The sequence below is a fragment of the Nicotiana tomentosiformis genome, chromosome 8, assembly GCF_000390325.3.
Source record: "Nicotiana tomentosiformis chromosome 8, ASM39032v3, whole genome shotgun sequence".
Taxonomy (NCBI): domain Eukaryota; kingdom Viridiplantae; phylum Streptophyta; class Magnoliopsida; order Solanales; family Solanaceae; genus Nicotiana; species Nicotiana tomentosiformis.
Genome location: NC_090819.1, coordinates 37,443,651 through 37,460,049, shown reverse-complemented (window position 1 = coordinate 37,460,049; position 16,399 = coordinate 37,443,651). Strand labels below are relative to the sequence as shown.

At 40.6% G+C, this 16,399-nt stretch overlaps 1 protein-coding gene across 1 annotated transcript; it reads right to left on the bottom strand.

Annotated features, from left to right (window-relative positions):
- Positions 1-971: 971 nt before the first annotated feature.
- Positions 972-14,495, bottom strand: LOC138897336 (uncharacterized). Its single transcript, XM_070183301.1, has 10 exons — positions 13,643-14,495; positions 13,384-13,480; positions 12,750-13,243; positions 11,896-11,925; positions 11,572-11,802; positions 10,766-11,184; positions 9,739-10,136; positions 3,086-3,253; positions 1,435-1,906; positions 972-1,022 (listed from the first exon to the last, which is right to left on the bottom strand). Exons 1-10 carry the CDS (start codon positions 14,493-14,495, stop codon positions 972-974), a joined length of 3,213 nt encoding a protein of 1,070 aa, XP_070039402.1.
- Positions 14,496-16,399: the final 1,904 nt, after the last annotated feature.

The following is a 16,399-nucleotide window of genomic DNA, read 5'->3' as shown; positions in this document are numbered from 1 at the left end:
AACAATTCAAGTGCTCATGAGAGGTTAAAAGGTTAAACAAAATAGTTAATTCTAACAAATGGGTAAGGCTTGTAATGTGGTTACCAAGGAAACAAGATTACAGGCTCAAAGGGGTTAACTACGTCACATAACCATTAGGCGGGTAAACTACACATAGCTGGCTCAACAAAGAAACGCCTATATCACTTCCAAGATTGAACAAAACTACTATTTCGCTTTGCAAACACATGGGGCAAATTCTAGACATCAAATGCAATGCACAGAATAACAGACAAACCTCACACACACATGGCACATAACTCACTCAGGATTGGATTCATCAAGATACTCTAGTCAAAGCAGTTAAGCAAATTTAAGTGGTACTTATACAAGAGTCAAAAACTGAGCCTAAGCGTCACAACCAAAGTATTCACTATTCTCAAGGCATCACAAAGACAAGAGATATTGCTTCAATTCCAATCACAGCACAGTGGCTCCTACTCCTAAATAATAAAACTAACTACACCCGTTTCAAACAAAACCCTTGAAAAAGAACCGCGACACAAAGAAAAATCAAGGGGGAATTATTACACTCCCTAACAAAAGAAAATCTCTTTGTCCGTTTTCTTTAGACTTAAATCCCTCAAGAAAACTACCTAGGAGATCAATCGTCGGGAAAAATCCAATTTTTCTAATTTTTTTTCTTTTTTTTTTGATTTTTTCATAGCTACTAAAATACTACACAACTACGAAAACAAAAATAAGAAGTTAACATTTTTCTAACATCCTACTACTAATTATTTAGAGAATTCTCCCACCCCACACTTAAAATAGTACAGTGTCCCCAATGTACAAATAAAGCAAAACAATAATGAGGGTGGACAAGAAACTCCCTGAAAGGCCAAAGGACAAAGCAATAGCGGCTCACGGGTACTCGGACTTCTCCCAAGGATGGTTCTTTGTGTGGGCACCCCCCACTTAGTCCCAACCATCTAGCTCTCTTTTGCATACTTCCTACGGCTTTGCTTCCTCTTCTCATAATCCTACAAACAAAAACAAACACTTTAAAAATAATATAAAAAACAAAAATAAAAGAAAGCAGTAAAGTTGGATTGCCTCCCAACAAGCGCCTAATTTAAAGTCGCGGCACGACTTGAACCACTTTTTGCCTCCACCTTGAACTTATGAAAAATACCCCTAACCTGACATGGTCCTTTGGTTGGGATACAAAAATAAAAAGGCCAAGTAATAAAATTTTCACTCTATACTTCTCGACCTTTATATAAGGAATGTAATGTTTTCTATATAGAACTACAAATCCAAGAATGTAAGCAGCTTGTTCCTCTTCCATTGACTCCTCCAAAGGCTCAGATGACTCAACTTTGGAATTGTATTACTATTTACATCCTCATATTTACATGCACTAGAGTCTTCAAATATATAATTATCTACTACCTCATATGACTCTAGAACACTCTTCCCAACATTGACATCCTCAAGAAAAATATGGTCTAATGATTGGTATTCTTGTTTTAACTCCTCAATTTGGTCTAGAAGATTGTTTTCAGCTTCACACAACTCATCATTAAATTGTTGGGCGTTGAACGCATCAACCTTTGCACTCAAATCTGTATCCAAGTTGTGCAAACCCAAGCTAAACCTGTCAATTTCTTGTGCAAGATCAACTCTCTCCTTCGACCAATTATTCACCAACTTCGTTAGAAGATAATGTCGTTCCGCATATTCTCTTAATCGTGAATATCTGTCCCAATACCAACCCTTATTCCCATATTCAAATTCAGATCTCCTAGCATTCAGGTCATGACAAGCCCAAAAAGACGGGATATAAAAGTCTTCCGTCAACCAGGCATCTTCATCAATAACCTTACCTCCGGATATTTCATCCTCAGATGTCATGTTGAGAGAACTATGAAAAATCAAATTGTTATAAAAATAAAAACATTTACAAAAATAAAAAATAAGCAAAACCTGTAAAGATAAAAGTAAAAGTCTAATCTAAAAATTAAAAATTTGAACAGAAATCAATTAAAAGCTTAACTTAGAGAAACAATCAAGAACTAAGTCCCCGGCAATGGCACCACAAAACTTGTTAGTTCCCCAAGTACACACAAGTATACATGGCCGTCAAGTAATAAAGTGACTCGAAAGTCGGATGTCGAACCCATAGAGACTTAGATTAACCGTTAACTAAGCAAACTAAAATCAACTTACTGTCCAAGATGATCAAAAGTTTAACTTTTCTATTACAACTACCATTACAAAATTCAAACACGTAACCAAGAGAGATATAGATTTCAGGGTTGTGGTTGGTTTATCAATCTTATTGAATTCGTAATTACACCTGTTAATCCAAATTATCTATGATTGCTAGCTGACCGGATCGTTTATATAAATAACATGTTCCCACAATACTATCCGTCTATCCATAATATATCAATCCTATATTCCTATGGTCTTGAATCTATCATGAATGAATACAATATGGTATTCAACTAAGCAAGACTGCTAGGTATATTCCTATCCTAACCGCGAAATCTTTCCCCGAGCCACGGGTTCAGAAACAAGTTCTATCCAATTCTACTCTAATCTAAGCACGACTTTCCCAAGCATAACATAGATAGTAAATAAAACTCAACTGCTGGCCAAACAATTAAGCAATTATACATAGAATTAGAGAAACAACAAAAGATGATAACTCGAATTAACGGTAATATAATTAATAAATTTCAATATTCATGACAACCACAACCCTAGAACATGAAGTTTAGCTCCACATAGACATGGTAGAAAAACAACAAATCATCAAGAAAAAGTAAAGGTTACTAAGTTTGATGGAAGAAAGATGGAATCTGATGAATTTCGGCCTCCTTTGTCCAATCACCAAGTCCAAACCAAAAAGGAGACGAAATAGGTTTGAAACCCGGAACATACGAAGCACCTCGCGATGGACGGCGCCTCACGAGGCAACCTCTCCAGCGTGCTCCACCTCGCTTTAGCCTTGGTGGCGCAAGCTCAAACGCGAGCATTTTTGCTCGCCTCGCCAGACACTACTGCTTCGTTTCTCATTGTTCATTTGTTGCCTAACTTTACAAATTCACGTTTTCTCTTCTTTTTCAATAGACTTTTGTTTTCTTTTGTAATGTTAACTTTAATTCTTTTATCTCCACTGATTAAATAATCATAACTCCATGCTTGTAATGTATAAAATACACATAAAATCTCTACTTTGCTCTCAATTTCGTCTTCAACGTACCTACACATAAAATAAACACAATTAAGCACAAATATAGTATAGTTTAGCATTCAAGCCCCAAAATGTAAGGTAAGTAATGCACTAAAAATATAGAATTATAGCCAAACATCACATAGTGGTATGCTCGGGCTAGGTATGGCACCGGGTGCTGGCCACGCCTCCCCAGGTTTGGTGCATAACAGATATGTGCGGAAGGGCTTGCCAGAGTTTTGATTTGCGCATTTTGAGGTAAGTAACACATCTAAACTTTGATTTGAGGGTATTTAACCTTGAGAACCATGTTATGTGAAATATATTGGGTGACGTACATGCTAGGTGACGAGCGTGTGTGCGTGCACTGGTGTGTTCATGGTTTGGGAGGCCTTTCGTCTCTTACCAGGCTTGTTATGCTATCATATCATGTAATCCCTTTGTTTACTCTACTTGCTTGATTATATGAATTGTGATTCATATTAGACATGATGTCTATGTTATGTAATAACAGTTTTAGACTTGATAGGGCTATTCATGTTGTTTTCGAGTTTAATACCTTATTAGCACGCATGTTCTCAGTCATGAAATTATATCCGTTTATGATATCTGTGTTTTAGTACTTTTTATTTAATGCCTCACATGCTATTGAGTATTTGAGATGTGTTTATTTGAGACTTGAATGGCAAATGACTGAGTTTGGGCCTTAGAGCCGGTTGGTACTGATTTTGAGGTGACGCGTATGCCAGGACCATAGTGGGCTAAGTGCTATTATTTTGGGGCGACGAGTGCACCAGGCCTCACTATTGGGCTAAATGATTATGATTAGCGCTTGGACATGATCCCCTCGGGATTCTGACATGCCAGCAATGGGCACAAGCACATTATTTCATATACGTACTTAATGATGAGTAGTTATACAAGGCAACCGTACAATGCTTAGTGAAAATAAATGACGGATCCACTGTGATACTGTTGATTAACATGTATACTTGACATGTAGGCATAGAGATGTACTTTTCTCATGCTAACTGATAATTGGCATGCTTTATCTGTGTTGGGCTTTATCTGTTATACTTGAAAGCATGCCTAAAATTTTGAAATGTGAACAAGCTAAACTTGATATCATTGAGCTACTATTTCTATGGTTTATCCTTCACATTATGAACTGCTATTGGTTATTGGTATTGGAATTTGCTATTGAGCTGAGCTCGTCACTGCTTTCAACCCAAGGTTAATGTTTCTACTTATTGAGTACATTGGGTTGGTTGTACTCATACTACACTCTGCACTTCGTGTGCAGATCCAGATGCATCCAATCGAGGTGATATTTGGACTTGAGTTGTTGCCAGCTTTTGGGAGACTACGAGGTAGCTACCATATCATCTGCAGTCCTTGGAATTCTCTTTTTGTGATCTCTATCTTTACTATTCTTTTATTCAGACGGTTGTATTAGAGGATTTTGCTTGTATCTTGTTATTCAGTAGTTCTCGTGTACTCGTTGACACTAGGTTTTGGGGTTAGTTGTAGCAACATTATGGTTTTATTCTCAAATACTTTATGACATTCTTCCGTTGTTAAGTTATTAGACCATGTTTAATGATTTCATTACTATTATTATTATGTCATTGTTGGAATACCTAGCGGGTTGGGTTAGGTGTCATCGTGACTTGTGGATTTTGGATCATGACAAGTTGGTATTAGAGCACTAGGTTGCTTAGGTCTCACGAGTCACGAGCAAGTCTAGTTGAGGCTTGCGGGTCTGCACGGAGACGTCTGTACTTATCTTCGAGAGGCTATCAAACTATTAGGAAACTTCACTTTCTTGCATTCTTATTGTGCGAATTTGTTATTTCGGAAGTTTTAACCTTGACTAATCTATTCTCTTACAAATGGTGAGGACACATGCGACCAAATCAGGCGAACGACCACAGTACCACCAGCTAGGGCCGCAAGAGGTCGAGGTCGTAGTAGAGGTCAAGGTGTGGCTCCTACTACAGCTAGAGCAGACCTGTGGAGTAATTAGTTTCTCCAGGTGAGGAGCATGTACCAGATGTTGTTGGTCCGGTAGAGCAACTCAGGCACAAGTAGTGCCCATTGTAATCTTAGGCTTTCAGGATGCCTTAGCCCAGATTTTGACTGTGTGCACGAGCCTAGCTCTGGTGGATTCGGTTCCAGCTGCACAAGCCACTTCACAGGCCAGGGAGGTACCCAGACTCCCGTCACCCGTACTCCTGAGCAGCTAGCTCAGAGACTCCAGACACCGGAGGTACTACCAACCCAACTGGTTGTTGCTACTTGGGCAGAGGTTGGCCCCCCTAAGTGATGAAGAGCAGAAGAGATTGGAGCATTTCGGGAGGCTTAAGCTTCTAGAGTTCAGTGGGGAGGAGTCAGAGGATGCTCAGGACTTTATAGACAGGTGTTAGGGGATTCTTCGCACAACGGGTATTTTGGAGACTAGTGGAGCTGCATTTACTACTATTAAGCTGACTGGGCAGCCTACAGATGGTGGCAGGCCTATGAGTTGAGCAGTCCATTTGGCACAACAACACTTACATGGCATGAGTTCTCAGTTCACTTCTTAGAGAAGTTTGTTCCACAGACTTGTAGAGAGGAGCTACGTAGAGATTTTGAGTAGCTGTGCCAAGGAGATTTGTCTGTGACTCAGTATGAGATGAGATTCACAAATTTGGCCTGTCATGCTATATGGTTGGTTCTATAAAGAGAGAGAGGATCAAGAGGTTCATTGATAGCCTCAACTATGGCCTACATTACAGTTTGGCATGAGAGGCCGAGATGGATGCTAGGTTTGACCAGGTGGTCGAGATTGCTAGGCGCTTGGAGTCAGTTCTCATACTTGAGCATGAGGAGCGGAGGGAAATAGGCCCCATGGATTTGGTGTTTTCAGTGGTACCTCATCTGGAGGTCAATCACATTACAACAAAGGTCTTCCTTACAAGCCCGCTCATATTGACCATCCGGTTTATCATGGTGCATCATCTAGTCATGGTTCATATAGTACTCGCTCGAGTCAGTTGTCTTCCAGTGCACTTCCATATCAGAGATCGTACCATGCTCCATCAGTTCAGGGTTCATCAGTACTGAGTTCTTCTAGTGGCTACTCTAATTCTCGGGTCTGATGCAGGCCCCACTGTCATTTTTGGCTCGAGGTTGTTATGATTATGGAAAGTTGGGGCATGTGAGGAAGTATTGTCCCCGTCATTACAGAGATCCAGTGTAGCAAAGAGGCCAGTCTATGACCCCTACACTAGTTACTACACCACCCGCTCATGGTGGAGGCTGTGCGGGTCGAGGTAGCCCCAGAGGGGGAGGTCAGACATGTGGTGGTCAAGCTCGACATTATGCTTTTCCTGCCAAGTTAGAGGCAGTGCTTCAGACGTAGTGATCACATGTATTGTTTCAGGGTGCCATGGGGATGCTTCAGTATTATTTGACCATGGTTCCACTTATTCCTATGTGCCATCATACTTTGCTCGTTATTTGGATATGCCCCGTGATTCCCTACATATGTCTATCTATGTATCTATGTCGGTGGGTGATTCTATTATTGTGGACCATATATATCAGTCGTGTGTGGTGACTACTGGGAGATTAGAGATGAGAGTTGATCTTTTACTGCTTAGCATTGTTGATTTTTTATGTGATTTTAGGCATGGATTGGTTGTCACCATGTCACGCTATTCTAGATTGTCATGCTAAGACCATAACAATGGCGATGCTAGGGTTGCCTAGGATTGATTGGAGAGGTTCCTTGGATTATGTTCCCACTAGAGTGATTTCATATTTGAAGGCTCAACGGATGGTTAAGAAGGGATATCCGGCATATTTGTCCGTTGTGAGGGATGTTAGTGTTGATACTCCTATCGTTGAGTCAGTTCTGGTAGTGAGTGATTTTCCATATGTGTTTCCTACACATCTGTCGGGCATTCCCTCCCAATAGGGACATTAATTTTGATATTGACCTGGTGCCAGGCACTCAGTCCATCTCTATTCCTCCATATCTTATGAAACTAGGAAAGTTGAAGGAATTGAAGGAACAACATAAGGAGCTACTTGATAAGGAATTCATTAGGCCTAGTGTATCACCTTGGGGTGCACCGGTCCTGTTTGTGAAGAATAAGGATGGTACTATGCGGATGTGTATTGGTTATAGACAGCTGAACAAAGTTACAATTAAGAACAAGTACCCACTACCGCGCATGGATGACATATTTGATACGCTTGAGGGTGCTAGAGTGTTCTCTAAGATTCATTTGAGGTCTCGGTATCACCAATTGAAGATTCGGGACACTGATATTTTGAAGATGGCATTCAGGCCCCGCAATGGGCAGTACAAGTTTCTTGTGATGCCTTTTGGGCTGACCAATGCCCTAGCAGCCTTCATGCATTTGATAAACAGTGTATTCCTTTCACGACCCAAACCGATGGGCTGCGACGGGTGCCTGAATCCTATATGTCGAACATCCTTAAGCATGCGTTTAAGATATAAACATGCATATTGTACGTGAGGGAAACCTGCCCAAAATACATATATACATAAACATGCGGAATACAGTGGGGCGAGCCGGCAAGGCTGCTATAGACAACTATATATCCAAAACTAAAAGCCAACAAGGCCACATACTATCAAACTGTACATAACTATCTACAGACCTCTAATAGAAATATAACTGTACAAAGTCGGGACTGAGCCACGTCATACCCATATATGTATACAAGCATATCGTACCAAAATCAAAAGCAGATCCGGATCAAGTGGAGCACGCCAACTCTCGCTAATCAAGAATCCTAAGAAAGGGGGCCGTCAGCTTGCCTACCTGCACCTGCGGGCATGAAATGCAGGCCTCGGGAACTAGGGCGTTAGTACGAACAATGTATTGAGTATGTAAGGCATGAAAATCAGTACATAAGAGACATAGATGAAACATGGAATAAGGAATTCCACCTGTAAGTCTAAATAACTTTGCACATCCTGAAACAATTATAACATCATGCACGTGCATGTAAATGTCGTGTCATGCATAGGTATAGGTGTACATAACATCATCAAGCCTATGAGGGCATCCCATCATATCATCTCGGCCACTGTGGGCAAAATTATCAACATATACCAACTGATCAGGTGGTGGTGCGTATATAATGCCGTAACCGTTTCCCACATCCCATATATACATATAAATACGCGTATATAACATAATCTGGTTATGGGTCAATGTACATGTATAAAAGAATGAAATGCATGAAAATATGTTAATAATCTCAACATTCCCTTCGAATAAACTTTATCAACTGGGTATTATTCAGAGACCCATGAACAGAAGATATAATAATATGTCAAATGGGGAATCAAAAACACAGAGACCACTAGTATTTCTATGAATAGGGTCGTTTATGAAAACTGTGTGTTTGCTTGTTTCTTCTTGTATCATTGGATCATGCCAAAAAGAAAGAAAAGAATAGCCTTAACATACCTGGAGTAGGGAAAAATTCGTGTGATATTCTTGAGAAGGTTTACACTGTATTCCCTTAAAATTACAAAATCTATGTTCGATTTATAAAAGACCCGCACTCTTCTATGTTAGTTTCAGATTTCTTTCGATGTTGGCTTTAGGATGCATTTCGTTAGCTTCAGATTGTTTTCATGAAAAGTGTTTTCTAATCTCTCAAATGTTGAAGATATGAATCTTCTAATTTGTAAGATAAATATGTAACCTTTTTGAAATTCAAGGCTTGTCTTTTAATTAGTTGCCACCTAATCCCAACATGATTAATGAGTCATTGTTTTGGGTGGTGGTTGCTGACACTTTTTTTTGGGGGGGGAGGGGGTTAATTCTTATCTTATAATTTATTAATTAATTAGGTATTGTCCCGTTATCCGATAATTAACCAATTACCCACATAATTAAGAATTATCTCAAATTTCTTAAAATACTACTCATTTTTAATATACTTTATACATCATACTATCATGGTCATATGGTACCTTGTATGGTACTAGTCCCTAAATATCGAGTATTATAGCTCGGACCGTATTTTATTCCAAATCGACAACCTTTAACGAAACTCATTTTCTTTAATTCTTATACCTTTTACCTTTCATGGAACTTACTTATCACTTGTTATAAATAGTATAAATACGTTAACCTCAAGATAATCTCATCCCCGAGTCTACGTCGATTAACTGAAGATTTAACTTTAACGTACGAAAATGCGAGATATAAAATCCTTCCCCCCCTTAGAAACATTCGTCCTCGAATGTTTAACTCCCCAGGATGGATATATAACTTTGGCAGAGTCGCCTTTGTAACAATACTACTATGAACTCTTCCTGTAGAAACTCAATAATTCAACACCACATAGGACCACAATCATCAATAACGACAATGGCCTCACACGACCAATGACAATAACTAAAACAAGAAGCCATAGACGTACCTTAAGGTTGTGATGTCTCAGTCGGACCCCTCTCCGGAGGAGGAAATAAGCAGGGATACCTAGACTTCATGTCTTTCTCGGCCTCCCAAGTCATTTCTTTCACATTGTTGTTTCTCCAAAGTACTTTCACCAAATCTACATCTTTAGTTCTCAATCTCCGAACCTGTCTGTCTAATATAGAAATGGGAGTTTCTTCATATGATAGCTGCTCTGTGACCTGAACGTCGTCAACTGACACAACTCTGGAAGGATCTCCGATGCATTTACGGAGCAGAGACACATGAAAGATTGGATGTCCAGTCTCCAAGTCTGAAGGCAAGTCTAACTCATATGCTACCTGGCCTACCTTGCGTATGATCCTATATGGTCCAATGTACCGAGGGCTAAGTTTTCCCCTTTTTCCGAACCTCATAATGCCTTTCATCGGTGATACCTTTAGGAATACCCAATCGTCAACCTGAAATTCCAAGTCTCGCCATCGATTATCCGCATAAGACTTCTGACGGCTTTGAGTTGCTAATAGCCTTTCCTATATAAGCTTAATTTTCTCGATTGCCTGCTGTACCAATTCTGGTCCTACTAACATATTTTCCCCAACATTGAACCACCCTATAGGCGACCTACACTTTCATCCGTAAAGAGCTTCGTATGGAGCCATCTGAATACTGGAATGTAGCTATTATTATATGCGAACTCAATAAGCAGCAGATGATCATCCCAGCTACCCTTGAAGTCTATCACACAAGCTCGTAACATATTCTCAAGTGTCTGAATAATACGCTCAGCTTGTCCGTCTGTTTGGGGATGAAATGATGTACTAAGACTTACCTGAGTCCCTAATCCTTTTTGGAAGGACTTCCAGAAGTTAGCTATAAATTGAGCTCCTCGATCCGAGATAATAGAGACAGGGACACCATGTAGTCATACTATCTCCTTAATATAAAGTCTTGCATAATCCTCTGCGGAATATGTAGTCCTAACGAGCAGAAAATGGGCTAATTTTGTAAGCCTATCAACAATCACCCATATATAATCGAACTTACGCTGGGTACGAGGTAAGCCTACGATGAAATCCATATTGATTACTTCCCACTTCCAATTCAGAATCTCTATAGCCTGCAATAATCCACCAGGTTTTTGGTGCTCAATCTTGACCTGCTGACAGTTAGGGTACTGAGCAACAAACTCCGCTATATCCCTTTTCATTCCGTCCCACCAATATACCTCCCTGATATCATGATACATCTTTGTTGCTCCTGGATGGATAGAATAACGAGAATAGTAAGTTTCTCCCATAACATGCCGACGCAACCCTGTAACATTAGGAACACATAATCGTCCTCGATATATGAGGACCCCATCTTCTCTGATTTCAAACGGTGTCTTCTCCTTCTGAGGGGTGGTATCCCTATAATGAACTAACATAGGATCCTCGTACTGGCGTTCCTTCACTTCAGATACTAAAGAGGACGTTGCCGTATTCTGAATAGTAATTCCAATATCACCTGAGTCCAGTAACCGAACTCCAAGGCTAGCTAGCTGATGAATCTCATGGGCTATTCCCCTCTTTTCTGGCTATAAATATGACAGGCTACCCATAGATCTACGGCTGAGGGCGTCGGCTACTATGTTCGCCTTCCCCGGATGGTAAAAAATATCAACGTCATAGTCTTTAATTAGCTCTAACCATCTCCGTTGACGTAAATTCAATTCCTTTTGCTTAAAGATATACTGGAGGCTCTTATGATCCATATAGATATCAACATGAATGCCATGCAAGTATTGTCTCCATATCTTTAGTGCATGAATCACCTCGGCTAACTCTAAATCATAGGTCGGGTAGTTTTTCTCATATTTTCTTAGTTGTCTAGAAGCATAAGCTATAACCTTACCATGCAGCATCAGTACATAACCCAATCCAATGCTTGAAGCGTCACAATAGATAACATAACCATCGGTCCCTTCTAGGAGCATTAGAACCGGTGCTGAAGTTAATTTGTCCTTCAATGCCTGAAAACTCTGTTCGCACGCATCAGTCCACTGAAACTTTGCTCCCTGCTGAGTCAACTTTGTCAAAGGTGCTAAAAGGGAAGAAAATGCCTCTACAAATCTCCTGTAATAACCTGCCAAACCGAGAAAGCTACGAACCTCCGTCGGTATCGTGGGTCTAGGCCAAGTCTTTACTGCCTCAATCTTTTGTGTATCAACCCGGATACCTTCACTCGAAATGATATGCCCAAGGAAAGCTACAGAGTTCAATCAGAATTCACATTAGAGAATTTTGCATACAACTTTCCTTTTTGTAGAACTTTGAGCACAGTACGCAAATGATCTGCATGCTCAGCCTCTGAACGAGAAGACACCAATATATCGTCGATAAATACAATTATGAACAGATCTAAAAAGGTCCTAAACACACGGTTCATCAAATCCATGAGTACTGCTGGGGCATTGGTCAAACCGAACGACATAACACAAAACTCAAAGTGCCCGTATCTGGTCTTGAATGCTGTCTTCGGAATATCTTCCTCCTTAACCCTTACCTGATAGTACCCGGACCTCAAGTCTATCTTTGAAAAACACTTGACACCTTGCAACTGATCAAATAAATCATCAATCCTCGGGAGCGGGTACTTATTCTTGATCGTTACCTTATTCAACTGTCAATAATCAATACACATCCATAAGGAACCATCTTTTTTCCTCACAAATAACACAGGTGCTCCCCACGGTGATGTACTCGGTCTAATAAAGCCTTTTTCAAGCAAGCCCTTTAGTTGTTCCTTCAACTCCTTCTGCTCTACGGGGGCCATTCTATAGGGAGGAATAGATATTGGGTGAGTATCTGGTAGTAGGTCAATAGCAAACTTAATTTATCGCTCTAGCGGAAGACCCGGAAGTTCATCAGAAAAAATATCAGGAAACTCATTAACCACAGGGATGGACTAAACGGTTGATGACTCTACTTCCACATCCTGAACCTGAACTAAGTGATAAATAGAGACCATTCTGATCATCTTCCTTGCCTTGAGATAGGAAATAAATCTACCTCTCGGCGATGCCGTATTACCTTTCCACTCCAAAACGGGCTCCCCTGGAAATTGAAATCGGACTATCTTTGATCTACAGTCAACGTTGGCATGACAAGAAGCCAACCAATCCATACCCATTATAATATCAAACTCTACCATATCTAACTCGATTAGGTCCTCTACGGTAGATCGACTATGAACCACTATTATACAACCCCTATATACTCTCTTAACTACCACTGAGTCCCCAATAGGTGTAGATACCTCAAAAGGTTTAACCAATTCAGGTTTTATTCCAAACTTACTAGCAACCAACGGAGTAACATATGATAAGGTGGAACCTGGGTCAATCAGTGCATATACATCATATGAGAAGACTGATAATATACCTATAACAATGTCAGGCGATGACTCTTTATCCTGTCGTCCTGCCAACGCATAAATGCGGTTCTGAGGACCGCTCGAGCTAGATGCTCCGGCTCTGCCTCTATCACGACTCATTGGTGCTTGTGAACCTTGCCCAGGGGGCATACTGATAATAACAAACCAGCTACAGATCCTGCTGGCTGAGCTATGCTTGCATCACCTCTATTCGGACAATCCCTCATAACGTGGCCCGGATAATCACAAGTATAACAAACACCCAACCCCATACGGAACTGCCTGGCATACCGCTTACCACACTGAGCACATCGTGGCAAGGGCGGCCTCATCTGACTTGACTCACCCCTATACTGAAAACCTGAGGCCCTAAAATTCTGACCAGACCCTGAATATGTGGAACGATCAAATCTCTTACCGCAAAACTGAGGGAGTGCGCTAGCCGATGGATGGGCTGGATACCTCGGGTATTGTAGTCTCTGACCACCTCGAAACTTACTAGAAGGACCCGAAGACCTCGCTCTCTTATTCTGGGCCCTATCATGCTCACGATCCATCCTCTGCTTCTGCTTACGCTCCTCTACACCCTGAGCATATGCCTGAATACGAGAAATATCCATGTCTAGCTGAAGTGAGACCGGTATACAATCATTAAGCAAGTGCAGTTCTAACCCCATCACAAACCGGTGAACCCGATCCTCCATCTTAGATATAATAGTAGGTGCATACCTAGCCAAAGAATCAAACTGAAGATTGTATCGAACACTCATGTTACCCTGCTGAAGGGTCAAGAACCTATCAATTCTGGCCCGTCTAAGCTCTGGTGGCAAATAATGACAAAGAAAAGCTTTTGTAAACTCCTGCCACACTGTTGGAGGGGAATCCTTACCTCTGGACAATTCCCAAGACTCGTACCAATTAACTGCAACATCTTGGAGTCTATAGGAAGCTAGCTCAACTGACTCAGTCACAGTGGCCTTTATTACCCTCAATGTCCTCTGCATTCTATCAATAAATACCTGAGGGTCCTCGTTTGGATCTGCCCCCGTGAATACCGCATGGTCTAAATTAATGAAATCACGAACCCTCGCACTGACAAACCTATCTGCATAACCAATACTTACTTCCTGACATTGAGCCTGTGCGGCTACTAATCGAGTTAATAACTGAATAGCATCCCTCATCTCCTGACTCGGTACATCCGGCTGAGGGGCTGAACGTACAGGGGCGGGCGCTGGAGCTGGTGCCCCTCGGAGCTCTCCTGGAGAGGGCGAGGTACGTGAAGTCTGAGATGGAATCTCACTATGAGACTCTCCCCGAGCCCTGGTCACTCGTGGCATTCGGCTAGAAATCTTACCAGCCATAGACTTTCCCTTCTGGGTGGCTGTAGTCTTTGGAGGCATCGCTGAAAATATAACATATCGTTAGGAACATGAATTCTTATATCGCACGATCTAAGATGAAAAGAGAGGATAACATCCTATATGTCCTGTAGCCTCCTGTCTATAAGTGTGCTGCACAACACACCCATAAACAAGACTCTACTAGACACGGTCTTTAGACAACCCTAGGACAGAACTGCTCTGATACCACTTTGGCATGACCAAAACCGATGGGCCGCGACGGGTGCCCGAATCCTACATGTCAAACATCCTTAAGCATGCGTTTAAGATATAAACATGAATAGTGTACGTGAGGGAAACCTGTCCAAAATACATATATACATAAACATGTGGAATACAGTGGGGCGAGCCGGCAAGGCTGCTATAGACAACTATATATCCCAAACTAAAAGCCGACAAGGCCACATACTATCTAACTGTACATAACTGTCTATAGATCTCTAATAGAAATACAACTGTATAATGTCGGGACTGAGCCACGTCATACCCATATATGTATACAAGCATATCGTACCAAAATTAAAAGCAGCTCCGGATCAAGTGGAGCACGCCAACTCTCGCTGATCAAGGATCCTAAGAAAGGGGACCACCAGCTTGCCTACCTGCACCTTCGGGCATAAAACACAGGCCCCGGGAACTAGGGCGTCAGTACAAATAATGTACAGAGTATGTAAGTCATGAAAATCAGTACATAAGAGACATAGATGAAACATGGAATAAGGAATTCCACCTGTAAGTCTAAATAACTTTGCAAATCCTGAAACAATTATAACACCATGCACGTGTGTGTAAATATCATGTCATGCATAGGTATCAGTGTACATAATATCATCAAGCCTCTGAGGGCATCCCATCATATCATCCCGGCCATTGTGGGCAAAATCATCAAGATATACCAACTGATCAGGTGGTAGTGCATATAGAATGCCGTAACCTTTTACCACATCCCATATACATATATATACATATAAATACGCGTATATAACGCCATCTGGTCATGGGTCAATATACATGTATAAATAAATGAAATGCATGAAAATATGTTAATAATCTCAACATTCCCTTCGGATAAACTTTATCAATTGAGTATTATTCTGAGACCCATGAGTAGAATATATAATAATATGTTACATGGGGAATCAAAAACACAGAGACCCCTAGTATTTCTATGAATAGAGTCATTGATGAAAATTGTGTGTTTGCTCGTTTCTTCTTGTATCATTTGGATCATGCCAAAAAGAAAGAAGGGATAGCCTTAACATACCTGGAGCAGGGAAAAATCCGTGTGATATTCTTGAGAAGATTTACACTGTATTCCCTTAAAATTGCAAAATCTCTGTTCGATTTATAAAACACCCGCACCCTTCTATGTTAGTTTCACATTGCTTTCGATGTTGGCTTTAGGATGCATTTCGTTAGCTTCATATTGTTTTCATGAAAAGCCTTTTCTAATTTCTCAAATGTTGAAGATATGAATCTTCTAATTTGTAAGATAAATATGTAGCCTTTTTCAAATTCAAGGCTTGTCTTTTAATTAGTTGCCACCTAATCCCAACCATGACTAATGAGTCATTGTTTTGGGTGGTGGTTGCTGCCACGTTTTTTTGGGGGGCGGGGGGCGGGGGTTAATTCTTGTTTATAATTTATTAATTAATTAGGTAATGTCCCGTTACCCGATAATTAACCAATTACCCACATAATTAAGAATTATCTCAAATTACTTAAAATACTACTCATTTTTAAATATACTTTATACATCATACTATCATGGTCATATGATACCTTGTATGGTACTAGTCCCTAAATATCGAGTACTATAGCTCGGACCGTCTTTTATCCCAAATCGACAACCTTTAACGAAACTCATTTTTTTTAATTCATGTACCCTTTACCCTTCATGGCAC

Bases quoted from the DNA above. Each gene is read 5' to 3' on its own strand.
- LOC138897336 (XM_070183301.1), bottom strand. From the start codon at position 14,495: ATGCCTCCAAAGACTACAGCCACCCAGAAGGGAAAGTCTATGGCTGGT. The intron at 3,254-9,738 runs GTATCCCTGCTT...TTTTATGTGTAG, and splicing joins GAGAAAGACATGAAGTCTAG to GTACGTTGAAGACGAAATTG. The intron at 1,907-3,085 runs GTTAGGCAACAA...GATTTTTCATAG, and splicing joins AGAAAACGTGAATTTGTAAA to TTCTCTCAACATGACATCTG.